Genomic DNA, 27,941 nt, shown 5'->3' with positions numbered 1-27,941 from the left:
ATCCCCCAAGAACCTGGCTCCAAGGAGATTTTATAGGCTTTAGGTGGGGCAGCAGGAGAGAGGCCTCACCAGAAGGGAGCCTGCGGCCCTGAAGGGGAGGACTCCAGAGTTCCCCAGGCCTGTTCACGCTGCAGAAGAGCTGGGCTTCCTTGTCATCTCCCACCAGACCTGCACCTGCGGAGCCCCTCCCTGCGCTGCAGCCATAGGTGTGCACGGGAAGGGAAGCGACCTCTAGGCCACACGAGACCATTGCCAAGGTGAGAAGGGGAGGTGACCGTGTGACCCACCGTGGCCCCAGGAAGAAGGCCTTGGCCGTGGGGCTCAGACATGCCCATCTCCTGGCAGGAGCTCCTTGGAGTGGAGCTGGAGTACAGGAGTGGGTGGCCGAGGTCATTGGCACTAGGACAGCCCCTCTGCTCCGAGTCTGTGTCAGCTACCCCTGGTGAAAGGATGTGAGTGTGATTGTCCCTGAACAGATCCATTCTTCACTATAATAAATGTCTAAGTCTTGTATCTGTCTTTGAGGTCTCCATCCACCATCCACCAACACTAAAAGCCCTTAGAGAAAGATCATTGGCCAGTATGTCCCCCCAGCCCTCAGTGTCTCACAGGGTCATGGACACAACAAAGCAGGCATTTCCAGGTTTTATTGTAACAGGGTGTAAGAAGCTCTCCACCCAATGCACACAGCACCTGTCCACCCTGTGCCAGCCAAGGGCCAGGCTCAGTCCCACAAGACCTGACTCTCACACAAGTCCTGCTCCCTCCTCTGAGAAGCTTGGCCTGGAGGGGAGCCAGACAGAGGCACAGCCAGCTTCCACTCCAGTGTCTGGGTCAGAAGTGCCAGAATGGGCCAGCAGGAGGGACCTGGGGAGCCACATCTGCACATTGCCCTCTCAGGCCTCCAGGGCTCTGCACTGAGTCCAGCAGGTGGGGGTGTGTTCCGGGGCTGAGGGGGTAGGATCAGTTCCACACTTGAGTCGGCCATTCAGGGAAGAGGTCTTCAGCAGGAAGCTGGACCTGGGAGGGGGGCTTTAAAGCAGGTCCAGAAGGCCCTTGGAATTTCCTGGGTCTGAGCCTCTGGAGAACAGACATTAATCAGATACTGTCAGGGGCCAGGCCCTACATGTACACTATGAAATGTTTACCCCAAATTAGTTTAAGTGAAAATGTTTAAATGAAAAAAAAATAAATTTTTCCTCGAGAGAAATCCAGAGTTTTCTTAGGGAGTCTTTAAAGCTATAACCTCCTACACTCTGAGGTCTGCAAAGCTTAACATTCCTCAACTGAACCAATGGCAGTGTTTGTGTTTCTGGGGACCTTTCCAGAATAGCATCAGGCACGTTTGAAAGGCTGCCCCCTGGTGGACATTTCCTGAGCTTCTTTTCTTGCCCCCTCCATACTTGAGGCAGTTGGAGATCTCTTGGTCATTCTGGCACATTCTTTGGAAAGTCCCTAGTACCTCTATTCAAATGTTCTTCAGTTAGAGGTGAAGAACCCCCAAATCTATTTCCAATCTTCCCGACATTTCCTGATAAAACAAAGTTTAATATCAGCTTGTTGAGATTTGCTGCTGTGGCTTAGGGATTTCATAGTGACCCAAAGAGAAAACACAGAATTATTTGGTTTCTCCAAGTTTTGCAAAAAAGTATTCCCCAATTTGGCAAAAAAAGCAAAATGAAAAGTGAACCTCAAAGAGTCTTAACCAGTCTTGAGATTGAGAAAGTAGAAAACCTTCTACCTTTAGCCCAATTTAGCAAGTAGTTGAAATGTACCGCTGACTTGGAAAGGATCCCCTCCCCAAAGTGAGGCCATCTGCCTCCTTTACATTGACAGACACTGCCAGGTGTGGGCAGCTAGGAGGACGTGGCCTCAGGGCCCCAGAGGGTCTCAGCAGTGGCTGAAACGTCATTGTGCCACCCAGGCCACCAGGCCAGAATCTCTGTGGGGATGGGAAGGTCAGGTATTGGCACTGAATGCAGATCTACTCCAGTCCCTTCCTTTTACCAGCGAGAACATTGAGACCCAGGAAGGAGGGACCGCTGGACTTGGCCACGTTATTGAGAACTGACGGGAATGTGGGTCAGAAAACCTTGAATTCAGTTGGAAATTTCCAAACTCGTTCTGGATTCTGTGGTGACACCTAGAGGTGATGATGTCCCACCTGGGTGCTTGTTCAGGTCTCTTTCTCTGCCTTTCCTCCCACAGAGACCCTCCTGCCTCTCAGTCACCTTGCACTGCCTCCTAATAGCCTGGCCTGCTCCCCAGGCCTAGCTGTCCAGAGCCACCTCCCCGTCCTCGTATCACACAGAGGAGCCACAGCTGGGCTCTGGGTACTGAGTAGGAAGTGGGTTTCTTTGTTGTAGGCTGAGACCAGATCCGTTAGCTCAATACCTCACCTGCCACCAAACTCAAATGTTTGCACATCCAGTGACTTAAATACAGTCCAAAGAGGCGACTGTTTCTCCATTCAGAGCTGCTTGCTTTTCCTCCTGCATGAAGCTGTACCCAGGAACAGGGACAAGGACCTGGCTCCAAGTTGCTGCCCTTTGGAGCCTTCTGAAGCAGAGACTCCCCATTGTACTGCAGAATGACATCTGGGCACACAGTCCACCTCCTGTTCCCTGTCCCTGGGAATCCCCTTGGCCTCTCCCCACCTCCGCACTGTGACCTCTGGACAGACCCCTGCTGTGAAGAAATTCTTCCCATCACAAACCATCCAGAGAGCATCAGGGCATCGCCCAGCATTGCTCATACTACTGTCACCTCATGGTCATATCTTTTCCTAGCTAGGTCCCCAAGTCCCTTGAATCCCTGTTGATATATCAGTGGCCAAGTCATTGATTTTCCAAGTAGCTGATGCGTGCAGAGCATGCCAAGCCTCGAGCTGGGGACTTGGGACACACAATGGAAGAAAGCAGACAGAAACCTCTGCCTGTGTTGGGCTGACATTTTGGCAGAGTGGTGACAGCCAAAAGATTTCCCTTAGAACAGCTGGAGTCAAAGAAAGGCAGGAAGAGGGGAGTTTGGGGATTGGTCCCAGAGCTAGTGGGATGGAGAGCAAGGACAAGAATTGGGTTTGAACTCATAAGAATCCCCTGGATAAATATGTCAGAGCTCGCACGCTGCATGGGGGCTGCACTTTAGAGCAGCCTTTCTCAGACTTTAACCGGCTGGGCTCACGGAGGCTGGGTGAAGACCAAGATGCCAAGCTGGGAAGTGTGACGGGAGGCCAGGCGTGTGCATTTTAACTCCGAGTGGTGCTGACAGAAAGGACCCACAGACCACACTGGGAGCAACAGGGCTTTAGGGCAGATCGCTCTGCACACAGACTCTTGCTGGACTCATTGCAGTAACCACAGATGGCTGTTGCTGGGCTCTCTGCATTATCTCTTATTTACATTGACAGATAAGAAAACTGAGCCTCTGAGATTGGAGCTGACGCCAGTGTGCCCATGGAGCAAGCAGGAGAGCCAGGGTGTGGCTAGGCTCCCAGAGCTCCCCTGAGGGTCCCTGGGACTGACTTGGCTGGACCTGGCTCACACAAAGCCTCTGGGCCCTCGGGATCCTCAGACCCCACATCATGCTGTAAGATTTGCCTGTCACGTCGGGTGCCGCTGGCTGTGGCTTATTCACTGTCTTTGCTATGAGGGTCACACTACATGCAATGGATGGAGGTGATGGGCATTGGTGGTTTTTCCGGTTGGGGCTCTTTGTGGACAGTGCTGACCACACCTGCCAGGCTGGGACATTTGCTCCCATGTAATCCGGTGACCGTGAGGACCAAGGAGGAAAGGACTCTCAGACGAGAGGCTCTCAGAGAGAAATGGATCATTGGCCTGCCTATCCACCCAGCCCTCCGTGCCCCGAGCCTCACAGGGTGACAGACATCTGCAACACAGTAGGCATGTTCGAGGTTTTATTGTAACACAGCGCTGAAGTCACAAGGAGTAAGTTTTCCACCCAACGCACAGAGCACCTGTCATTGTGTTCTGGCCAAGGGCCAGGCTCAGTCCCAGGGACCTGAGACACACACAAGTCCTGTTCCCTGCCCGAGGAGCCCACGGCCTGCGGGGGAGCCAGACGGAGGCAAGCCAGTCCCACTCCAGTCTCCGCATCAGAAGCGCCAGAATGGGCCAGGAGCAAGACTCCTCCGTCCTGGCAGAGCAGGAGGGACCTGGGGAGCCCCATCTGCCCGGTGCAGAGGAGGGGACTTATGTGGAGTGCAGATGGTGCTCGGGGCCAGGCATGGGCTCAGAGTACGGGAATGTTTCAAAAAGAACAAGAACAGGACTCCAATACAGTCCACTAATGTTTAATTTCTAAAGTTTGGGACATTACAAAAGGAAGGGACATGAGGTCATATGCCGCCTGCTTTCTCGTTTCCCGCCACCTCACAGTTGCAGGACATCCTAATGCCCCATCCCTCTCAGAAGGGATCCAACCTCCAAATTCCTTCATAGGGAGTAGAGTTGGCTAATAAATATTACCATGAACTCCTTAATCTCTACTTTCCATAGACCCTTAAAGACTTTGCCACGGCCAGGGATGGAGCTCAGTGGAAGAGCTGGTGCCTTCGCACAGGGAGACCCCGGGTCCAATCCCCAACACCAAAACCAAAACCAACAACAGCAAACTTCTCCAAGGACCAGCCTCAGCTGGTAACACGGGTCATGAAGCCACCTGGGGAGGGCACTGCCCTGATGGATGGGGGTCATGTGTGGGGCAGGGGGAACGGAGCAGAGGGAGGAGACCAGGGGGCACTCAGAGGGCAGGTGGTCTGGATTTCCCCACCTCACCTCGCCCAGAGAGAGGTCAGAGGCAACCTAGAAGGGTTTGGAGCAGGGGCTGCTGGGATCCCATCTGCACTTGGAGAGATGATCATTCTGGAGGCAGCATGGAGGTGGGGGTCACCAAAAGGCTGCAGGCAGAATCCTGTTGTGGGGTTCTGATGCCTCCTTCCAGGGTCCACCCTGCAAAGGTCCCGCCTCTGACCTCACAGCTGTCAGGAGCCCCCAGGCAGGGGTGGACAGGCAGGCCCTGGAGTCATCGATGGCCCGGGAGTGTGGAAGGGCAGGTCTGGCCTGTACTACTGGTCCTCCTGGAAGTAGAACTTGGTGACCACAAGGGTGTCTTCGGGCCTGTTGGTGAGGCTGACAGGCTGGTCAGCTTCCAACGCCGTGCAGATGAACCAGCCCGGGCAGGCTGCAGACTCAAAGCTGGTGGTGGGGCCGTTGTCTGAGCGGATGAAGGAGAAGCGCTTGTCCTGCTCCTTGGTCCTGCTCAGGTCGGTGATGTTAACTGCCTGGAAGTCAAGAGTCAGGTGGGTGATGGCTGAGGGCCTGGGAAGTCCTGCCCTCACCGTGCTGTGGGCCCCTGGCTGGGCCAGGCTAAAGTGTTGGAGAAATGCCTGGACCCAGCCAGCAACCACAGCCCAGGTCTCATAGGACAGCACCAAGGTCTCCAGAGACCACAGGTCCCAGGTCTCATAGGACAGCACCAAGATCTCCAGAGACCATGGGTCCCAGGTCTCATAGGACAGCACCAAGGTCTCCAGAGACCATGGGTCCCAGGTCTCATAGGACAGCACCAAGGTCTCCAGAGACCACGGGTCCCAGGTCTCATAGGACAGCATGGATACAAACAGTTGGCCCCTCATCATACCCTGACTTTGGAAATGTGGTCACTCTGGCCACAGACCAGGAAGTCTGCTAAACACAAGACCCATCCACAGAGGCCAGGGCTGGAGTCTGTCAGGGTTGAGCCTCCAAGGAAAGTGGGTGGAGGAGAGATGGGCAGAGTCTCAAGGCTCATTTGATTTGTTACATGAGCTATCCTGGCCAGCCCTGCTCCACACAGAACAACTGTCACCCTCCAAAAAAGTTCTCTTGTCTACTGGTGGAGGGAAGTGACATTGTCATGGATATGGACACTTGCATTTGGATGAAGATCTTGCCCAACAAGCCCCTGAGACAAAGCCATCTTTCCCCAGACTGGTACAGCCCATTACTATTGAATGGGACCAGGAGTAGCCAGGGTCAGGATGGGATCCCTACCATTCAAGCTAAATAGATAAGATTCAGAAGAGAAAGGTCCTGAGGATAGGCCTTGTTCAAAGAGGCAGGTCCCCCGGGCAGTGCTGTGGCCCATAGTAGTTCAGAACCTGTGATAAAGTGTCATGTTGGTGGTCCCAATGAACTGTGCCCCCTCCTAGCGTTCACACTCTTGGACCATCCCCTCCCAAGCTGAATCCAGACTTAGCCATGCAGCCGCCATTTGCGGATAGGAGCACACAAGTAGAAGTTTAATAGGTGCTTTCCCATTGAGGCTTGTCTCTTTGGGATGATCCCTTGTGGAGGCCAGCCACCATGTTGTGAGGAAGTCTGGCTAACTCCCAAACATTGAGAGCCTCGGGGGCCAGGAACCATGGTGGACACCAGCACCAGTCAAGGTCACTGAGGAAGGCAGCCGCAGGAGGACCCCAGCACCTTTCTCCAAGTGAACCCGAACAGCCCAGCTGATCCTGGGCCACTCACAGAATCATGAGAACAAACTGCTTTAAGCCACTGGGCTTTGGAGGGGTTGGATGCCCCAGAACAGATCCTTACCTCCAACTGGAGCCGGATGTCATCACCAGACTTGACACAGGACAGGCACAACTTCCCCCCATGGATCCCCAAGAACATAGCATGAGGGTCGATGGGTACCATGTCTATCTTTTCTGGGGAAGAGAAGAGAGGAGGATCAGGAGGAAGGAAGAAGAGGCAGGGATGTGGAGGAGACCCTGAGTATTGTTTTTGGTCCCCTCTCCACAGCTAAAATCCAGAGTCAGAAGGACAGGGAGGCCCCACCTTCCTGTCTGTGTCCAGAGGGAAGTTCACTCCCTGCTTAAGCACTCCCCAGAGGCTGAGGCTCTAGTCTCTGCTTCATGTGACTTCTCCCCTCGCTCTCCCAGGACACCTGTGCTCCAGGTCAACAACCTGCTGCCAACCGCCAGGGACAGCAGCACACAAGAATGAGTGGGGCTCCAGGGGACCCTGGGGACTGGGAGTCCAGCTTCCCCATGCTCTTGTGTAGCAGGAATAATCTCAGCCTCCCTGTGCTTCAGCAAGTTCATGGGGAGAACTACCAGCAGGACAGGAAGGGTAGGTCTCTGATTCTTTCCACGTAAGGTAGGGCAGAGGGAGCAAGGGGTTGGGCAGGGTGGGGCAAGGGAGACAGCACCACGCTACCTACCAAACAGGGAAGTGAGAGTATCTGGATGCCAGGGCTGAAAGAATCTCAAATCCTCCACCCCAGGACCCTCAGCTTACTAAAGGGAAAACTAGGCACGGGGTGAAGTTCATCCAAGTTCATCCAGCTGGTTTGGAGTGTGAACCAGAACACGGTGTCCGTGATTATTCATGGGACATGGCCCAGCCTTGCACAGGGGGTCTTAATCAGGGGCTGGCTCAAGTTTGAATGACACAGGAATGTGGGAGCCCTAATAGGCACAGAAGGAAGGGAAGGTCCCGTGTGACCTGTAGTGGTTCCCATCTCCCCAGCTTCCAACTCACAGGGATTAGAACATGGCACCTGAAATTGCAGGGACAGATGGCAATGCTGGGACTCCTGGAACAGAGTGAGCCAATTCCCATACAACACTGGTTCCCCTGGAAACTACTCACCTTCTAATTTGATATTTGGCCCCTGCAAGTATCCGGCGACTAGTTGGTTGTTCCTCAGGTAGAAGGTTTTCTGATTAATATCCCAGATCCTGAAAAGGAAAAGAACCCAGTTGTAGTGGACACCTGGTATGTGCATGGTCCACTCATCAGCACCTTCCTGTGTCCCCCAGAGCTCACCTAGTCTGCTTCCGGTTCTACCAGGAGTGTGGACTTGCACACCCAGGACATGGGTGAGAAGACTGAGGCCGACAGCCCAACTCCCCCAGCTGGTGAGTGGAGAGCCCCTCCTACCCATCCCCTCAGCCTGCTTCTCTACAAGGGATTAAGGTTATTCCTGGAGTTATTGATTCTGATTATGCTGGAGACATTAAGATTTTAGTAGAGCCCTCATCTCAAAAAAGTTTGATTATTCATTAAGGGCAAAGGATTGCTCAGATCTTGTTACTTTCCTATCGATGATAGGAAATTGAGCTATTTCAGAAGATCAAAGACAAACTAGAGGTTTTGGTTCTAGTGACTTGGCATTCGGGGTTAAAAAAAATTCAAATCTCTCGTCCTATGAAAAAATTAAAGATTCAAGGAAAAATAATTGAAGGCTATTGGACACAGGAGCAGACGTTACTTGTGTAGCAGGAAAAGCTTGTCCCTCGACCTGGCCTACAATGGTGACTCCGTCAATACTCAGGGGACTTGGAACTGCTACTAATGTAAAAAAAAAAAAAAAAAAAAAAAAAGCACACAAATACTTAAATGGGCTGATGACAAAAATTCGGTCACTTTTCTGCCATACGTGATTCCTCCTCTTCCTTTTACTCTATAGAGTCGAGACATAATGTTTAAAATGGGGGTTTCTCTCTGTACTGCTCTTGTAGAAGAGGCTCAACAGGATTTTTAATTGGGGCCATTGTTGAAACAGCAGATAAAATGACTTGGAAAAATGATGAGCCTGTATGGGTAGAACAGTGGCCCCTTATAACAGAAAAATTACAGGCTGCAGACTTGCTGGTTAAGGAACAGCTAATTTAAAACACATAGAACCCTCCAATAGTCCACGGAATACTACTATATTCGTTATTAAGAAATCAGGGGAATGGAGATTACTACAAGATCTAAGAGCTATCAATGCCACCATAGAAGATAGGGGGTCCCTACAACCAGGACTCCCTTCTCCAACAGCTGTCCCTAAAGGATCTCACGTTATGGTAATAGACTTACAAGACTGCTTTTTTACTATTCCATTACATCCTGATGATTGTAAGAAGGTTTGCTTTTAGCCTTCCCTCTGCCAATTTGAAACGACCATGCCAACAATTTCAGAGGAAGATATTACCTCAAGGTATGAAGAACAGCCCTACTCTCTGTCAAAAATATGTTGCATCGGCAGTACAACCACTAAGAGATAAATATAAAGATGCCTATGTTATCCATTATATGAATGATATATTAATTGCTCATGAAAACATTCAATTGCTTTATCATATTTTATTGATGTTAACAATCTTTAAAAATTTTTGGTCTAATCATTGCCCCAGATAAAATTCAGCAATCCCCTTCTTATAATTATTTGGGTAGAATTATAAGTACTCAAGCTATTTCCCATCAAAATTTAAAATTAAGAATTGAGCATTTATAGACTTTAAATGATTTTCAAAAACTTTTAGAGATATTAATTGGATTCATCCTTTTTTGAAACTCACTACTACAGAACTTAAACCATTATTTGATATTTTGAGAGGAGACTCAAACCCACATTCTCTTCGGGTTTTGACAGAAGAGGCTAATCTGGCCTTATGCAAGGTAGAAGCGGTTAATAACAGTTGCAAAGAGTTGGCTATACTCAGATTTGGGATTTTCTTATTTTAGCTACTCCTCATACACCCACAGGGGATTTGTGGCAGTCAGGTCCTTTAGAATGGATGCATATGCCAGTTACCTCTGAGAAGGTTATCTGTTCATATCCTGCTGTGGTTGCATTATTAATAATCAAGGGAAGGCATAGAAGTAGAGAGTTATTTGGGAAAGATGTGCATAATTTTGTGATTCCTTATGCTAGAGATCAACCAAATACACTATGGAATATTCTGAAGACTGGCAAATAGCCCTACAGGGATTTTATGGTCACGTTAAATTTCATCTGCCATCTCATCCTTTGTTATACCTGGTTAAGAACCACCCTATCATTTTTCCAAAATTGTTCTCTTCTGAGCCCTTACCTCAACCAGCAGTCTTAGTTTTTTTCACTGATGGTTCTTCAAATGGACAAGCATCTTTAGTTATTAGTGATAAAACTTATGTTCAAAAGACAGAGGAAACTTCTGCTCAGAGGGCAGAAATGGTACCTGGAATCATGGTCAAATGTGAAAATCTTTCCTCATATAGAAACAGCCTCTCTTTCTCAGCATAAGACTACAATTTTTCATTAATTCCTTACAAAAGTTGATCCTAGAAAGACAACATCTATTTTATAGGACACATCTGAGGACATTCTAACTTTTCAGGAAAGTGTCACAAGGTAATGCTTTAGCAGATTCATAAACCCCCAATTCTTACTGTTCAAGAAGCTACAGCTAGTCACACTTTGTATCATCAAAATGCCTCCGCCCATCGACAGCAATTTCATATCCCTAGGGAATCAGCTAGGACTGTTGTTAGAAATTATCAAACCTGCCCAACATTATGGCTCTACCCATGGGGGTTAATTCTCGGGGTTTAAGACCTAATGATTTATGGCAAATGGATGTCACTCATATTCCTTCATTTGGAAAATTAGTTTATGTTCATGTCATTGTTGATACATTTTCCCATGTGATTATTGCCTCAGCAAAAACTGGGGAAGCATATAAATATATGGTCCAACATCTGTTTATTTGTTTCTCATATTTTGGGGATGCCTAAAGCACTAAAAACAGAAAATGCACCAGCTTATACTTCAAATGCCTTTAAAAATTTTTATGACATGTTCACAGTCTCTCATTCTACGGGGATTCCCTGTAACCCTCGAGGACAAGCTATAGTTGAGAGAGCTCATCAAACACTAAAGGCTCAAATTGCTAAACTTCAAGGAAAATATAAATACAGTTCTCCTCATCATGGTCTACAACATGCCTTGTTTGTGATTAACCTCCTTAATTGTGACTATAAAGGAGTAACTCTCATGCTAAGACATTGGGAAAATGAGAAAATATCAGCAAAACCCTTAGTGAAATGGAAAGATCTCTTGAAGGGAAAATGGAAAGGACCTGATTAATATATTATTAACTTGTGGGCGAGGGTATGCTTGTTTCTTCCCACAGGATGCGGATTCTCCCATTTGGATCCTGATAGACTGATTCTGTGTCCCAGCCTTCAGAACAGGAAGCGGAACAGATGGTTCCCTCCAAATCTCTAATACTTCCCACAGTTGACCATGGTGCCCAAGGAAGATCTGACAACCACCTTGATTCCACCTCTTTCTCAATTACACTTCAACACTTCTCAACTCTTACCCAAACAAGCATCTTCTATGAGATCCGCAAGACCACCAACTTGGGGACAGATAGAACAACTGACTGATCAAGCTCCAGTACTTATTTTTTCTCAAATTCCTACGCACCATTAATCCTTTTTGCCTGTCAAGTAGCAAATATATCTTCTGAATATTTTGGGGCACATTATCCTGACCCACCTTTGTTTCATCTTACTATCTGGGGAAAAGGAGACATGAGGGTATTTACCAATAATACTGATCTAATTATTTTATTACTCCTGTATCGACTCATAATTTTAATTTTAAGGGTGACAGTCATTTATCTCTTCTTTGTTTTACTCATTGTGTTGCTAGACCAATAGGCTGTTTATCACTTAATTATAGGACATTTTAAGCAGATTCCCCATCTAATAAAAACAAAAAGGATCTTTGGGCACTTTCTATTTTAACCTTAGGTTTACATAATTTTAAAGATTATTTATGTACAGAAAAGGCTCCTCCTGTGGTTCAAAACTGTTCCCAAGTTGAGGTTCATCTTAAAAGTTCATGGTCAGGAATAGATAGACTATTTGGATTTCCTTCCTGGAATAAATGTGTGTATATTGAAAAAGGATTTAAATTTTTCCCTCGAGATTCTTCTTTTCCAATATGTGATCATTCTATCTTTTTCTCCTGATCATGATCATCACAGATTTTCAACAACAAAGTCCTTTCTTTGCTAGACAATGGCCAAGTATTATGTTGTCTAAACCGGAACCTATTTATCAATGGTTCTCAGTTGGATGGGTTACTCCTATCCAGGAGTAGACTTTAAATTCTAGATGGCCAAGAACATAACTGGTGGTTCATGACTTAAAGGCTGTTTTACTATCTCTCAGGACCTTGAGGACAAAACAGAAAAATATCCACAATCATTCTGGGAACTGCTACAGGAACTCTGGACACCACAATTGATTATATCAACTAAGAATCCAAATTCATGTCCTCAGTCTCTTAAAAAGCCTAAGCAGATAGTTATCATGCCTGTGGCACGAAGCCCACCATATGTAGCCTGTTTAATTAAGGATAGGTTATGGTATTCATCCAGGGGAGAAAAGGTTTGTAAAAGTATGTTGTCCTTCTAATAGACCCTCTCTTACTTTCGGGATTTATGATGAACATAGATGATGTTATCGGCAGGGGGATTGACAGGCAGAACCTGGCCTTTCGTTAAAGATTACAAAGATTTAAGACTGCTGTACTTTGACTAAGGAACAAAGACACTCTCTGAAGAAGCAGCTTAACCAGTTTTATGAGAATCAATGTAGGCATTTTTAGATGCTTTTAGAATATATTATAAGATTGTTAGAGGGGTCTTTTAGATGGGATCTTAAGTACAGGTGTGTACCCATAATGACGAGAAAAAGCAGAATAAAAGGAGAGAGAGAGAGAGAGAGAGAGCAGCTGACAGCTCTCTCTCTGGAGATTGCTCCAACAGAACGACTCCTGTCTCATCCTTTGCACCGATGCCACTCGTCCTTCAGGACCCCTTGGACCCCACTGGGGCAGGACCCCAGCAAACACCCTCCTGTGTCCCCCAGAGCTCACCTAATCTGCTTCCAGTTCTACCAGGAGTGTGGACTTGCACACCCAGGACATGGGTGAGAAGACTGAGGCCGACAGCCCAACTCCCCCAGCTGGTGAGTGGAGCCCCTGCTACCCATGCCCTCTGCCTGCTTCTCATCCCAGACCCCAGCACGGGCACCTCCTGCATTAGCAGAGCATGCTCTAGAGCATCCCTGTCCCATAGACCTTCCTGGGATGCAGAAAGGCCTTGCAGTCACCCTGTCCAATATGGCAGCCACCTGTGTCCATTGAATTTCAGAATTGCCAGTGGGGGGGTGGGGGTTGACTTGAATTTTGACTCTATTGTCATTCATTTCAATATAAACAGCCCCCTGAGATTGGGGGCTACTGCAGCTCAGTGTAAGAAGTTCCAGGGACACAGCACCTTGCCGCTAACTCACTGAGCCTTGGACCCACAGGGTCTGTTGCTAGAAACCTTCTCCTATCTAGTGACCTGCCCTGGGTCTGGCAGGGGCAGCTGTCTCCCCGGGGGACAAGTTGGCTTCCTCTAGCTCACCCAGTCACCTGTTGGTGGATCCCAATCCTCTCTTCTCGCTGACGTGTCCCTGTGGCTGACAGCAGGACTGGCAACTTGAGATGGAGTAAACAGAGCCAGCCCGGGGCCCAGAAGGGCCTCATCTCCTCACCTGTGAAGCCCTCTGATGACACCTGCCATCCTGGGGTTTGAGCAGCACTAGCTCAGGGAGGGGTCCTCAGGCCAACCAAAGGGCTGTGCACGTGTGAGCATTGGACTTCTTTTGATTGTCCTTAGTTCCCAGATGAGTCTCAGCCTGAAGGGATCCAACATCCCTGCTAGAGAACCCCAGAGCCCTTCTGCAACCCCCAGCTGGTGAGAGGCACTCAGAAAGCAGACAGTCCTGCGTCTGGGAAGGGAGGGCCTCGTCTTGGGACCCACACGGACCCTGACACACTCAAAGTCCCAACCTGCAGCCATGGACCAGAAACATCCAGGGACGGAGATGGATTTCGCTGAACATGCCTTCCCTCCTGGGACGAGTCCTGGCCCGGGGGACCCACACAGGCAGCACACTCATATGCACTAGCGGTGCCATCGCCTGGGGCTCCGGACCTAATCTCAAAACTCACAATCATTTTTAGGCACTCTCAGTCACCAGGACACTGTTACACTGTCTTCGGTGCAATTGCTTTTCATTCACGACAACCCATAAGACACGCAGGAAGTCATCATGAGCCCAAGTCAGAGACAGGGAAACTGAGGCACCAGGAAGTGAAGCCTCCAATAAGTCAACACAGACCGGGGTCTCCACAGTCAGTGGGGGTCTCCGGCTGTGTCCTGCCCTGCCCCGCTCTGCTGGCCCAGACACCAGCATCTCTGCACGTGCCTGACCCTGGGTGAGCTGCCCTAGTCTCTGGGGAGGTAGCTGTGCTTCAGCCCTGCTTCACACATCTGGGGTATTCTAAAACACAAGCCCTAGAGACAGTCCAGGCAGCTCGCAGATCTTGTGCACAGCACTTCTGTTGCCCACCCAAACCCAGCTCTTGGAGCCCGCAGAGCCGGTGGCCCCAGAAGGCCTGTGTGCCCTCATGTCCTTACCTGAAGGCTTGCATCCTGCAGGGTCTCCTCCCCAGGGGGCGGCAGGCTGCCTCTGAGTGGAGCAGGAAGAGGAGAAGAGAGATTAGGTGGCTGCAGGTACCCCTGCACATTTCCATCCTGTGGTCCCAGCGAGGCAGTGGAGACTGCCATTTGGGGGCCGGTGTTGCTGCTTATAAAGAAGGTAGTCACTCACCGGGGCCAGGCTGCTGCCACCAGTCCCACTGCAAGAAGCGGAAATACCCTCGCAATTCCAAAACGAGAAACCCTTGCTGTTGTCACTTTCAACCCCAACGAGTGTCGCAATGGGGTGTTGTAACCGATGCCCTCCCCTTTTTCCCCTGTGCAATTTCCCCAAAATCAAGATTTCTATTTCCCCTTCACTGGGTTCGTGGGAAGAGAACAATGAAAGTCCAAGTCCCTCCTTTGCCTGACAGGTAGTCTGGGATGTTGACTTGTTAAAACCAGATCTGAGCAGAAATGTCCCCTTGTCCCCACAGAGCCCAGAACAGGGCTCCCAGTACGTGGGATTGTATCATGTCACTCTGTTTTCTGTGAAGGAGGGATGGCCTGCTGGACTTTGGGCAGGGGACTGCCAAACACTCTGTACAGAAGCAGATTGTAAATATTTTGGGCTTTGTAGGCCGTCCAGCTGACGCGATCACCCAACTCAGCCGTCCCACTGAACAAGCGGCTACGGACTGTCTGCAAACAGGAAGGTCACACTGTGCTCCAACACAACTTTATTTACAGACCAGGGGGCCACCAGAGTGCGCCAGAAGTGTGCTGATCCCTGTTCTAGAGAAAAGCGAGTCCTTCCCGAGAGGTACTCTCAAACCAGTTCTCTCCCCACTCCCCACATCTTTAAAGACATGGTCTTGGAGAAATGGAGGGCACTCAGCCCTTGGATAGAAATAGGCCCAAATTCTCCCTCTGCATCTAGGCCTCAGCATGAAGATGACGGTGTCCTCCTTGCAGGTGGCGGGGTGGGGGGGGAGGATGGCAGGATGGAAGGAAAGGGCAACTCCTGGCCCGTTCTGGGTTGATAAACATGAATTTCCTGTCTTCCAATATTCTAAACAGGAAAAGGCCATCATGATTCCCGTTTATGGATGCAAAAAGCTGAAGGGGGTTTCTATGTGATGGGAAAGGGCATTGCAGAAGCACAGATTTGGCATTTTTAGATAAGAGGGTAAGGATCAAACATCTCATTTGTTTTAAGGAGATCTGAAGGTCCCAGAAGGGAGAAGGGGCATGCCCAAGGTCACAGAGCTTGTTAATGCCAAGTGTATGTCCAGGAATCCTGGTCTTCTCACCTGCAGCCCGGGATCCTCCCACCACCACACTTGATCTCAGTGCATTTGACTTCATCTTCAACCAACAAATCAAAGTCTGTGGAGGTTGCAAATGAATTCCCTGGGTCTTTAAAGCAAATGAACATTTCTGCAAAGCTCACTCTGGGTGATAGCTTTGGCAGGCAAGGTGGCTCGCCTGTGTCCCTTCACAGTCCTCAGAAGCTGTGTGGACTTGAATGGATCATTTGGCCTCTTTGAAACCATAGAAAACTATGAACCCACGGGGCTGTTTGGTCTGCTCATATGTTTGCTTTGGTTGTTCTCCTGAGCCCTGGTGGAATGATGCGATGAGCATGGACCTGTGCAGTTATTGGTCACTTCCAGAATTCACTGAAATTTCTGGAACAGCTATTAATCATCTGGGGCATATCACTGTCATTACGTCTGCGGAAGGGCAGGCAGCCAGCCCGGCTGTGACAAGCTCCCTCCTGCCCGGCTCCCCTGGGCTACTCTACAGCCCCCCTGAATTTTAACTTAGCACTCTCTCAAAACACATCTTTAGAGATGGGAGAGAAGGGGCTCTCCGGGGTGGGGTGGGGTGGGGTGGTCTCCATCCTGGTTCTGCCTTCAGGCAGCATTCCAAGGAAGGGTCTCACCCACGCGGGTGAACCGCTTTTCTGACTCCAATTTGAATTCAAAGGGAACGAGATTTCTCCTGTGGAACAGAGTTCTGGGCTCCTGGACTCTCTAGGCTCTGCATCCTTTTCCCATGCTCTCTGCAAAAGACCCCCAGCCAGTGGGGAGGGAGTCCCTGGGGCCCAGCTGAGCCTGAATCCTCCCCTGTCATTTACTAGCTGGGTCATCTCAGACGATGAGCCAGGCTGTCTGGGTGCCAGTTTCATTATCTGTTAGATGGGGCCAATAACAGAAGCACATCCTGGGTTGCTGTAAGAATGAAATAAGATGCTGTGTGTGGTGTCCTTAGCCCTGTCCCTGGCACGTGAGAAGTAGCCAAGTAGCAAAGATCATGTGTGCTCTTTCACCCTAGGTAAAGTGGGAGAAATGAGTCACACTGCCCCAGCCCCCACACCCTGCCCTGCACTCCCAGCCTCTCCTCTGCTTACGGACTTACCCTCCTTTCCCTGGGTACTGATCCCTGATCTTTTCCCTGTGTACTGACCCACCTTCCTTTCCCTGGGTACTGATCCCTGATCTTTTCCCTATATACTGACCCACCCTCCTTTCCCTGGGTACTGATCCCTGCTCCTTTCCCTGTGTACTGACCCACCCTCCTTTCCCTGGGTACTGATCCCTGCTCCTTTCTTCATGTACAGACTCACCCTCCTTTCCTTGGGTACTGATCCCTGCTCCTTTCCCTGTGTACTGACCCACCCTCCTTTCCCTGGGTACTGATCCCTTCTCCTTTCCCTGTGTACTGATCCACCCTCCTTTCTTGCTCCAGATGCAAGTCTGCTCCCCTGCCCAAAGGAGGAGACAGGGAGAAGGGGGACGGGAAGCTCTCTCCCTGTCCTCACGCTTCTGGCCACAGTTCCAATCCTGGTTCCATTTATTGCACCAAACCAGTTGGTGTCCATGTGATTTCTGCCCACAGGACATCTCTGACTAAACTTCTTCTCAGTTCTAGGTACTTAGCCCCCAACTCTGCTTCCTGAATGAAGCTAAATGACCACAGTACTTAAAGGACCCTGCTCTCCTGACCAATACTGGTGACTTCCCTCTGGGCTTCGGGTCACACAGCTGTATCTAGTGCCTTCTAGACACTGAGCCTGATGCTAGTAGACAGTGGCACCATCAGAAATGATGAGGACCTGCTTAAGGGGACCCTGCCGAGCGGGAGATGGAGGCAGGCTGTCCACGTCTTAGGAGGCAGCAGAGTAAAAAGAAGAGTGCTACCACAGGGGACCGGGGAGCCCCGAGGAGACCCTGCAGGGAAGTGGGAGGGCGACTTTGCCACTGTCTTCTGATGCTGCCTGTGAAGTGCTAACCATGGCCCCGGCCACGTGGGGCGTGTTCAATAGTGTGAGCTGTTTCTCAATCCCAGTTAATTATATCTTTCCGATCTAGGATTTCCATTTGGTTCCTCCTTTGCATGCTCACAGCTCTCTGCCAAAGTTTTCAATCTTGCCTTCTAAATCTTTGAGCATATTATCCACGGGTCTTTTAAAAGCTGACAACTGCATTATTTGAAGCCCTGCTGGGTCTCCTTCTGCTGTCTGTTTTTCTTTAATGCACAGGTTGTCTCGCACATATGCTGTGGGTCGGATAAGTGCTCCCCCAAGGTTCTTTTGCGGGAGGACTCGTCCCAGAGTGGCACTAGGGGAGGTGGAGAGCCTCCAGTGGCGGGGCTCGTTGGGTTCCTGGAAGCGTGCTCCCGAGGGGGGTCATGCTCCCCAGCCCCTTCCCTCCCTGTTGCTTTTCCTTCTTTTCTTTTTCTTTTTTTCTTTTTGGTGTTTTCAGTATTGCAAACCAGGGGCGCGCTCTACACTGAGTTGCACCCCCAACCCTTTTTATCTTTATTTTGAGACAGGGTCTCACTAAATTTCTCAGGCTGGCCTTGAACTTGTGATTCCCCTGCAAGTTGCTGGGAGGACAGGTGCACACCCCCACCCCTGGCTCTTCCTGCTCTTTGCCCTTTGCTTCCCGGCTGGCAAGGTGAGCAAGTTTGTCCCATCATGCACTCCCTGCGGTTGCCACCTGTTACCCTCACCAGAGACCCAAAGCAATGGGCCCACTTGATCTTGGACGGAAATTTCCAAAATCATGAGCTGATTGAACCTTTTCTCTCTGTAAATTAACTATCTCAGGTATTTCATTATGGTAACCCAAAACTTACTAATGTAACATGCCTGATTACTTCTTATTGATTGATGGACACTATACATCAAAACCTGTGGAGATCATTGGCACCGCTGGGTGGGGCTGTCTTTACTCCAGATGAGTGACTTTGTTCCTGCCGGGAGCTGGGTAGGGAGAACTGCAGCCCCAGGTGACCTTCACCCAAACATGACTTGAGGTGGTTCACAGGGGGCCTTCCCTGCTGGAGAGGGCTGCTGAATTTCTCCCCCACTTTTACCCTCCAGGTACCAGCCCATACTGTGTGGGAGTTTTCAGGACCCTTCATCCTAAATAGAGTATAGTTCAAATCTCACCCACGTGCCCCCACCAAGGAGGACCCAGGAATCCACAGCTCAGCTTGGTGGGCCGGGTGCTGGGGACGGAACCAGGGCCTCACCCATGCTGAGCATGTGCTCTAGCACTGAGCTACCCCAACCCAGCCAAGCCTTTTGGAACCTGCAGATGGCCCTGGTGAAAGGCCTCTGGGCTGGCCCCACCTCCCTGGGCCCTGCAGTCCTTCAGCCTTGGCACCTTCGAGCATCTTATCTGACTGTTCTAGATGTTTTTGCAGGAGGGTCTATCCTGAAAAACCTAGCCAGAGGTAGAACCTGGGGCCATCTTATTCGGGAAGGTTGGAATGTGAGTGTCACCCGAGGGTAGAGGCAGAAGTGACTGCAGAGCTGGGGGGAGACAGAGCAGAAGGACCTTGGTGTCATCCCAAGGATCGGGGAATTGACCTTTGGTAAAATTGAATCAGAGCATGATGTCATATTTTTTTTATGTTAAGGTCCTCCTGGTTGGTGAGAGTGGACAGATGGGGTAGATTTGAATCAGCGTGACTAACCCTGAAATCAGGGCTGTGTTGAGCTGGTAAACAGCAAGTGTCCACTTGTGGCATTTGCTGGTCCCTGTGGTATGAGTCCTCCCACCAGAGATGAGCTCAAGCCACTGACGTGACTGCACTGAACGGGAACTGGGGAGACGTGGGCACAGTCAGACCCTGCAGGCTGCAGCGCCCCAGGGCGTCAGGGAGGCTTGGCTGCTCTTCATCCATTCTAGAGAAAAACCATCTCCACATGTTCCAACTCCCACCTCCTTCCTCTCAGCACAAGTGACTCTCCAGAGGTCCTCTCACCTTTGCAGGAAATAATCCTACTGATGAATCCAGTGTATCAGAAACACTTACTGAATCTGGATGCAGACACTTTCCATGAGCCTGCTGGATCTGCGAGTGCATCAGCCAGTGCTGTGGCTAAGACGCAAGCACCCGGCTTTGGTGAGCAGCTGTGCACCCTGGGTTCCAATGGCTTTATTCACCATCTTCCGCCAGCATGCCATGCCCTAGGGCCTACCACCCAGAACAGGCACTACTGTCCAAACTTTGTAATTTTTTACTAAGACAATGGTACAAACACCCTAGTTGTTCTTTCCAAGTCATGGATATATATTTTAATATGAAGAGGAAGAAAACAAAATACAAACCCCTACAGTATAATTTGATGTCTCTCTTTGTCTATCTCCCCTCAGCCAGCCCTGCCAGGTACTAGTTCATTTGAACCACATCTAGCAGTTTATTAGAAGGTGCCCTGGCAGCAAGCCAGGCTTGGAGTCTGGCCTCCGGGGCGTCTCTGCCCACCAAGCTACATCCCTCCCGCTAGCTGACATCAGAGTGACCACATTTGCTCTTCTGGCTGCTGCAGAGCATTCTTTGTGTATAAACCAACCATTATGGCTCACTGTTTGCAAGAAGCTTGTTCTCCTACCAGATCCAAATAGTAACTCCTACGGATCCTTTCTGAAGTTCAGTCTTGCCAAGTGGTTTTTGCTCCCGTGTGTTACTACAGATCTGCAGGGAAAGTCAGCATTTGTCAATTTCCCTTAAGTTTTTGGAGATACGTGTTTGCTCTTGCCTTCTTGGCTTTGATGATTAACTCTGCAAGACAGCTTCTCTGCAGGCAAGAGGAGCCAGAGAGGAGGAGGAGACAGCTGGGTGGCCGCAGCTGCGCTGGGGAGTGGCCTGGGGCCTCGTGCATGCTGGGCTCACCTTGCCACTGAGCTGGGCCCCAGCCTGTGTGACACTACCTCCTCCAGATCTCTGGTCCTCTGGTCCATAACAGCACCCATTTTCATGATGGAAACATTCTCGTAGCTACTTTGCAGAGAAAGAACTTAAGGCTCAGAAAGATTAAGCCACTTCTCCAGACCCCAGTGAGCTTGGATTTGAATCCAGTTTGGTTAGTCCTTCCCACACTGGAGTCAGCCAGAGAGAAAGCTCGGGTTTCTCTGCTCATTGAATGGTTGAAAGAAGCAAGAATTGTGTTCATTCTTGTGGCGCTCCATTGGTTTGAATTTACACTGCTTAGGCAACTATTTAGTTCATATTTTGGAGGTTATTTTTTTTTTAATTTGTAGTAAGGAAAGAACAAGTCTAAAACTTTAATCGGGGTCACAGGGCAAGCTTTTCACCTAATTGTGTCCTCAGGTGACCAATTGCCCTAATTTGCAGGATTTGACTTTTTTGTTAGCCTTTGACACATGAACATTTGGAAGACATTCCAGATCCTACCGTAACCGCATTATGACTGCAAGTTCTTCATCTCAGCAAACCTCTCAGCCCCTGATAAACCAGGACCACCGGTCACTCGTTCTTTTTCTGTCTTTTTGGTACTGGGATTTGATTGACCACTGAGCCACATCCCAGCTCTCTTTATTTTGTACTTTGAGACAGGGTCTCTCTAAGTTGACTAAGGCCTAGCTAAGTTGCCAAGGCTAGTTTTGAACTCGCAACCGTCCTGCCTCCGCCTCCCAAGTCGCTGCTTGTGGGTCATTCTAACTTATGAAGGCTTAAAAGGCAAAGGCACCTCTGACGGCTGGTGCCACAAATTGCAGACACAATTAGTTTATCCTTGTACCCTGCCAATTCAGCTTGTTTTTGTTGGCAGAGAGGTGACCCATCTAGAGAGAGATCCAAAAACCACAGTGAGTCTCCACTCAGGAAAAGAGACTGCAGCCAATGCGGCAGCGATCAATCACAGCAGTCAACAACTGCCACTCTGTCAAGCTAATTTTCAACTAATCCATTCATCCTCAACATCTTCCAGCTGCATGATCAAGATACCGTGGACACGGGGTAGCTTAAAGCTGTGTTCAAACCTGGGTCCTCAAAGGGATGGACATTTTCTTCATCTTCTCCTTCCTCTCCTCGTCCCCCTCCTCCTCACACACGTCAGCTGCAGGGTAAGTGGGGACCTCGTTGTACAGAGAGGAAGCAGAGTCCTGGAGCAGTGGGCCCGAGCCGTGCTAAGCGTGTGCAGTGACCCCATCCTTGTCCTTGTTCCTTGTCCTTTCTCCTAGCTTTCATCAGAACACACATCTCCCCGGCTTCTCTGCCTGGCAGGGTCGATGCCTGCCGTAGTCCTGGCTTAGAGGGAGACTGTGGTTCCTTCTTCTAGGTAGCATGGTGTCTTCTCTGGGCTTGCTGGTACTGGTTTCCTGAATCCAATCCAGGTCAAGCTCATGCACATTTATTTAGCACCTATCTGTGCCAGATCAATCTCGCAGCTCTGGGGTGAAACCAGGGCCTGGCACACACTGGGCAGGTGCTGTGCTCCTGTGCTACCCACCCAGCAACTGCCTTTCTGGAATGGACTATTTAAGTAAAGAAATTTCTTCACAACGTACCACCGTCTGGTTCTGACAGTGGTTTCAAGCTCCAAGCATTGTCTGTACACCTGAGGAAACCACACAAGACCCTGAGCTAGATCTTAGCACATCCCACTAGAGATGCCTGCAGCCTGGGGAGGGGCGGATCTGCTGCCTCAGGATCACTGCTGTGGCTTCCCCAGCTCCTCCTCCCATGATCTCATCCAGCCTAGGCCCGTACTGCAGCACAGCATGGTGGATGGGAGATAGACTCGTCTGCAGTCCACCCGGGCTTAGACTGGCTGTCTGGCTTGGGCAAATGACTTCATCTTTCTATGTCTATTTCCTCTTCTTCATCTGGCACTGTGAGGACAGAACAAGACGAGCCGGGTAAGGGCATCTAGCGGTAAGCTGGCGGGAATGTGAGCATCCTCCTGACCGTGAACCCCTGAGCATTTACCCCCTTTCTCCTGAGACCAGGAAAGCCAGACCAAGCAGGGAGAAACTGTCTGCTCACAAGGGCCAAATAAATGCAAATAGAATCTGGGTTCTCAGATCAGCAATCCTAAGATTTTTTTTTCCTTTGCCCCATACGTATCCTAATGAGAGGTTAAAACTAGTGACTCATAGATGGAATATTTTACCTGCTTGCTTTATGGTCTTATTTAACCGGAGCATTACTCACAATGAAATCTGAATATTTGGCTTTTCGAGAGAGAGAGAGAGAGAGAGAGAGAGAGAGAGAGATCAGTTTGGCTCCAGGCCTGCATTCTTACGGGTCACCCATCTACTGGAACTACCTGGTGTCAATCATTTAATTCTCTGCAGGCCCCACCCTCCCCTGTCACCACTCCGACCTTGTGAATCACGGCTGGGTTCTATTGGTATCTCTCATTACACACAGACTCTTCTTTCCCTCGTTTTACAGAGATATTTCCCTGGTTCTATCATTGACCAACAGACTCCAGGGCTCCCTGAGCGGTCCTGTGGTGGTACAGCCTCGAGCATGGCCCCACTTCCCTGGCCTCCCAGACAGACAGGCCTAGAGGTCATGCTCTCAACGCTCCTCTGGAAGCACTGGGTGAATACTGGCCCTTCCACCAGTGGAACACGTTTTCCTCCCCCATGTTTCAGATGGGAAAATGGGATTGGAAGGAGCTTACCTAGAGCCATGAGGGCCTGATTGGATACGAGGTCTCCCGAGCTCTCCCGAGGTCCTCAGCCTCCAGCTCTAGACCGACTTGCTCAAATAAAGACTGTGGGGGCGGTACCTGTGCCACCTCCCAGTGTGGCGCTGTCCTCCCTCCTGACCACCTGAGGACAAGGGAGGAGGGAGCGGCCCTCCCACACACCCACACAGGGCCAGACAGCCCCAGGAGGAGGTGGGCCCGCTGGGGAGTTGAGCTCAGCTTCCAGGAGGGTGACTCAGGCCGCAGAAGCCAAACTGGTTCTTATCTGCATAAAACGGGACAGTAGGTAGAAACCCAAGTGGGTTTATGGGCTTTGTGCCCACCCCAGCCCCGACCGCCACCAGTTCAGACAAGTGTACATACATTCATCCAAAAAGCATGTGTCGGCCTGACCCTGCCTATGGGACTCTACCAGGCATGGGAAGCAAGACAGACAAGGTCCCTGTGTCCCAAGGAAGAAATCAGACTAGAAATGAATTGCAAGAATGAGGCTTGAGGGGTGGGTGAGTGCTCTTGGTCACCTGGAAAGCATGGCATGCCTCTGAGGGACACAAGGGTGGGTGGGTATACAGAAACTAAGAGCAAGTGGCACTTGAGCTGGAATCGGAAGGATGCCTAGGACGGGGAGAACATTCCAGGTGGAGGAAATCTCAGGCAAAGGCCCTGGGGCAGAGTCTTGGGCCACTTTGAGTATCACCTGGAAGCTGGTGTGGTCACGTGTGACTTCAGCAGTCACGGAGCGTCCACCCCTTCTTCCATTAACACTGAGCCTCACATGCTGGCCACTGCTGGACTCTGTCCAGAAGGCCAGATCGGCTCCCTGCACTTTCTCTGGGAGATCCCAAAGGTCTAACCCTTCTGCCTCTTTGCCTCCCAGCACCCACCCGCTCCAGCTTCACACCCCTGTGCCTGCCATCAGGGAGCCCACACCCCTGTGTGCTCAGAACCATCAGTGGATGCGTGGCAGGTCGCAAGGGCTCCCTGGGTTGGTCCCCAGCTCTACCCAGCTGGGTGAGTCTAGGCACCTCACTCTGCCCTCCGGGTCTTGGTTTGATGGTGGCAAAATGACCCTGGCACTTGCTGCCCTAATTGTGACATGGGCTGGCTGGAAGAATGAGCAGCCTGCACGTGACAGTTCCCTCTATCAACTGTGCGTTTGTGCAGGACCTCACTCCAGGCGGGGACGGGGAGGGCGTGCGGCTTCCAGTTCTGCCACCTCTGAGTGTTTAGGGAGTCTGGACTGGTTCCCAGGATCTCCTCAATGGACTCACATGCCTGGCAATGGGTCCGGGAGATACAGGAGCCCAGACAAGAAAGGCTCCCTGCCAGGGTGCCCCTGACCACAGGGACTTCCCGGCCTCACTTCCTGCTCTCGTTGGTGGTGGCTTCCCAGGCTAGAGGGCTAAGACCGCTAAGCTTTGCCTGACAAGTCTTCAAGTAGCTTTTGAAGAGAAATGCCTGTTTGCTGAGGAATCAGAAACCAAACTTGCAAACCTGGAAACTTTGTAAAGGCCACTTTGCAAACCTGGAAAGTTGAGCTGAGCGCAGCCTGTGAAGCTGCTGGCGAGCTGGTCACATCTTGTGACAATGCACATCATTGTGCATTTCTGGGATGACAAATAGGAAGTCACGTGGTGCAGGGGGCTCTGGTGCCCAGGAGGTCAAATCTCAGCCTCACAGATTTTATCTCGGTGCTCTTTGCAACATCTACAAAATGAGGGCAGACTGCTGCCACGTCATAGTGCAGTTTAGGACTGAGCGGACTAGTGGAAGGAGCTTAGAATAAGCACGAAGTCCTCAGCCCTCTGTGTCCGCAGCTCCGCATCTGTGGGTTCAAACAACCGTGGACTGAAAATAACTTCAAAAAGGCCTGTGTTGAGATGCTGTGGAATCCCAGCAACTCAGGGGGCTAAGGCAGGAGGATCGTAAGTTCAAGACCAGACTCAGCCACTTAGTGAGACCCTGTCTCAAAATAAAACATAAAAAGGGCTGGGGATGTGGCAAGGTGACTAAGCACCTCTGGGTTCAATGGCCGGTACTAAAAGAAAAAAAAATACTTAAAAAAAATGGCCCCTGTTCTGAACACATTCAGATGTTTTGGGTCATTATTCCTTGGATAACACTGTGACAGCTATTTACATAGCCCTCACATTACATCAGGTGCTAGAAGTGATCTAGAGATGAGTCCAAGTGTACAGAAGGACGTTCTCATCGTGTGTAAACACTGTGCCACTCCACATAAGGGACTTGAGCACGGATGGATTGGGTATCTGCATGGGGTCCTGGAGCCAGTCCTCTATGGACACTGGGGGACCACAGCATGAGCTATGATTATCGTGGGCTTGGGTTTGATTTCTTCCCTGGGAAGCTTGCATCTGGACTAGTCTAGGGCTGGTCACTAAGAGTAAACTTGGCTGCCAGTCAGGGCCAGAGTATTACAAGTCCATCAGGGCAGGAGCCTGGGGTTTCCTGTTGGCCCTGACACTGAGCATGTCCAGAGGTCGTGAGGGTCCTGTTATGGGCACCTGAGCCCCCCAGTGCCTGGCCCACCCAGAACTCCCCTGTGCAGGATTGCCACCACTCCTCCAAAGCTTTGCAGCTTTGAGGGGGACAGTGGACTGGCAGAGGGTGCTTGGAGCATCTTTCCCAGAGCTGGGGGCAAATGGTAGAAGTGAGGAGGACTGGAACTCAAGGACTTGGGAATTCCAGGTGTCCAGGGACCCTGGTCCATGGGAAGGGGCTTCTGAAGAACGTTTAGGAGCCCTAACCTCAGTGACGGTGATGCATTGCTTGCTCCAGCACTGACCCACCTGGCACCAGAACACTGCCTGGAGACGGGACAAAGGACAGACAGAGGAGGGGGGAAGGCAGGAGGTAGCAGGGGAGAGGAGTGAGACATGAGGTCAATGTCCTCAGAACCCCTCTCTTGGTTTGTCTCAAAGGTTTGTCTCTCAGGTGAGAGAGACCCCCAGACTCCCCAAGGGAAGTGTCCTGGGGGGACAGAAGTCTGGGCCATTAGCTGGGCTCAGGGCAGGGCTCGCGCCGCTGTGGGAAGACCAAGGGTTTTAGCTGTGGGAGCCTGAGCAAGAACCCTGAGGTCTGAAGAGGGTGGGATTGGTTTCACAGTACCGATGACTAAACCGTTGAACTTTTCCCATGGTCACAGGTAAACCCCAAAGACCTGGTTCAGAGTCTGCAGAGCTGGATCCAGGTCAGCCTATAAGACAGCCCCTGTTCTCTGAGCCGCGTGGGCCTTCTTTTAGTTCCTCACAGTCACCTCCTCCTTCCGCCTCAGGACGTTGACATGCACCAGGCTCCCTACGCTGCTCTGCGCTCCAGCTGGACCATTTCCACCTCAGCTCAGATGCTTCATGGGGGGTCCACCCTGTAATATCTGTCCCCTGGGCAGGTCACAGTAAGAACCACATCCGTTTTGTTCACCATTGTGTCCCTAGCTCATAGCATGGGACCCGCCCATAGATGAATGGACCCACACGTACTAAGACTCTCCCACCCTGGCGTGCAGACACACACACACACACACGCACAAACACACTCTCACACACACACATACACACACACTTAGATATTCACAGGTGACTGAGACTCCTGGACATAATGTTCACAAGTGGCCGCACATTAAGCCACACAAGCTCACATCAACTGAGTCAAGACGGGCCCGCTCTGCCAGGCCGAGGGTCTGTTCTGCTAGGAACAACCCCATCTCCGTCACCCCAGCTCACAGGCAGTCAGGTGAGACCGTACCTGACCTTGTCCCCAGGTCATGGCTAACTGACCAGTGGCCGGTGCCTGGTTTAAACTAACACACTTCCAGAAGTAAGGAGTGACCTCAGAGAGGCCAGGCCACATACTGTCCCCAGGCTGAGGACTCCTAACTCCACGAGCCGTGGGGTGGCCACCTTCGCAGGGGCACGGAGCAGCAGGGGTGGCCACCCTGCAGAGAGAGAACCACACAGGTGGACAGATGCAGAAAGCGAACACGGTGACCTGGAGGGATCCACCATCGCGGCTGCCTTTGCTCCTCCCAACTCTCCTGTTTCCAGTGAGCGTCTCTCACGAAGCCTGAACTTCCTGTCACTGTGTCCCATCCCTTTGCAGCCAGAGCAGGTTCAGACGTGTCTGTCCCCTCTATTATTTAGATAATCCTACAAAATCCAGCAAGCCGCACAGAAGGAACTGAAGAAGCAGGAAAAGCAGGAATGCGGAAGGGCAAGAATCCAGCCAGACCCGCTGAGGAACACGAAGCGCCACTGGAGGCCACTCGGCTGTGACGCAAGTGGACTGGCCTGCGGCTTCGTCTGCCCGACCCCGCCTCGAGTTGGTGACCTATTCCTCTTTTTCTCACTCCAACCAAAATGTTTAATGATGATTTTATTGGGGTACAATCAACATCTGAAAAGCCGACCACGTTTAATGGATGCCTCTCAACTAGCTTGGGGATGATTATACACCTGTGAGCTAAATTGTCACCCCCAAGGCCAGAGATCATCTAATCTACCATCCCCTTTCAGCCTGCTCCTGCCCCTTCATTGTTATTGTTATCGTTAGCATCATCATTGGGGGAAGAATAAAACCTACTCTCAGGACAACTGGAAGCATATAATGTCGTTAGTGGCAGAGGCTCTT

At 50.5% G+C, this 27,941-nt stretch overlaps 1 protein-coding gene and 1 long non-coding RNA gene across 4 annotated transcripts; one reads left to right on the top strand and one right to left on the bottom strand.

Moving 5' to 3' along the window:
- Nucleotides 1-3,905: 3,905 nt before the first annotated feature.
- Nucleotides 3,906-23,367, bottom strand: Il1rn (interleukin 1 receptor antagonist). 3 transcript variants are annotated; one of them, XM_046462860.2, is made up of 5 exons: nt 23,268-23,367; nt 14,315-14,366; nt 7,668-7,756; nt 6,609-6,721; nt 3,906-5,305 (listed from the first exon to the last, which is right to left on the bottom strand). In XM_046462860.2, the coding sequence occupies exons 1-5, from the start codon at nt 23,275-23,277 to the stop codon at nt 5,090-5,092; spliced, it is 480 nt and encodes a 159-aa protein (XP_046318816.1). In that variant the 5' UTR covers nt 23,278-23,367; the 3' UTR covers nt 3,906-5,089. The 3 variants fall into 3 exon arrangements, with proteins under 3 accessions (XP_046318816.1, XP_046318818.1, XP_046318815.1); XM_046462862.2 differs by lacking the exon at nt 23,268-23,367 and adding an exon at nt 14,508-14,846; XM_046462859.1 differs by lacking the exon at nt 23,268-23,367 and having other exon boundaries at nt 14,315-14,500.
- On the top strand, nt 22,327-27,904 carry LOC131424892 (uncharacterized). The gene is made up of 2 exons (XR_009228507.1): nt 22,327-22,494; nt 27,455-27,904. It is a non-coding gene; the product is annotated as an uncharacterized LOC131424892 (long non-coding RNA).
- The last annotated feature ends 37 nt before the right edge of the window (nt 27,905-27,941 follow it).

Source organism: Marmota monax, unplaced genomic scaffold, assembly GCF_021218885.2.
Source record: "Marmota monax isolate L192 unplaced genomic scaffold, Marmota_monax_Labrador192_F-V1.1 WCK01_AAM20220418_F8-fsc00245, whole genome shotgun sequence".
Lineage (NCBI taxonomy): Eukaryota > Metazoa > Chordata > Mammalia > Rodentia > Sciuridae > Marmota > Marmota monax.
This window is presented reverse-complemented; position numbering and strand designations above follow the sequence as displayed.

Coding starts and splice junctions, on each gene's coding strand:
- Il1rn (XM_046462859.1), bottom strand. CDS start 14,430: ATGGAAATGTGCAGGGGTACCTGCAGCCACCTAATCTCTCTTCTCCTC. Junction 7,757..14,314: donor TGCAGGATGCAAGCCTTCAG/GTAAGGACATGA, acceptor TTTCCTTTTCAG/GATCTGGGATATTAATCAGA. Junction 6,722..7,667: donor GCCAAATATCAAATTAGAAG/GTGAGTAGTTTC, acceptor TCTCTTCCCCAG/AAAAGATAGACATGGTACCC.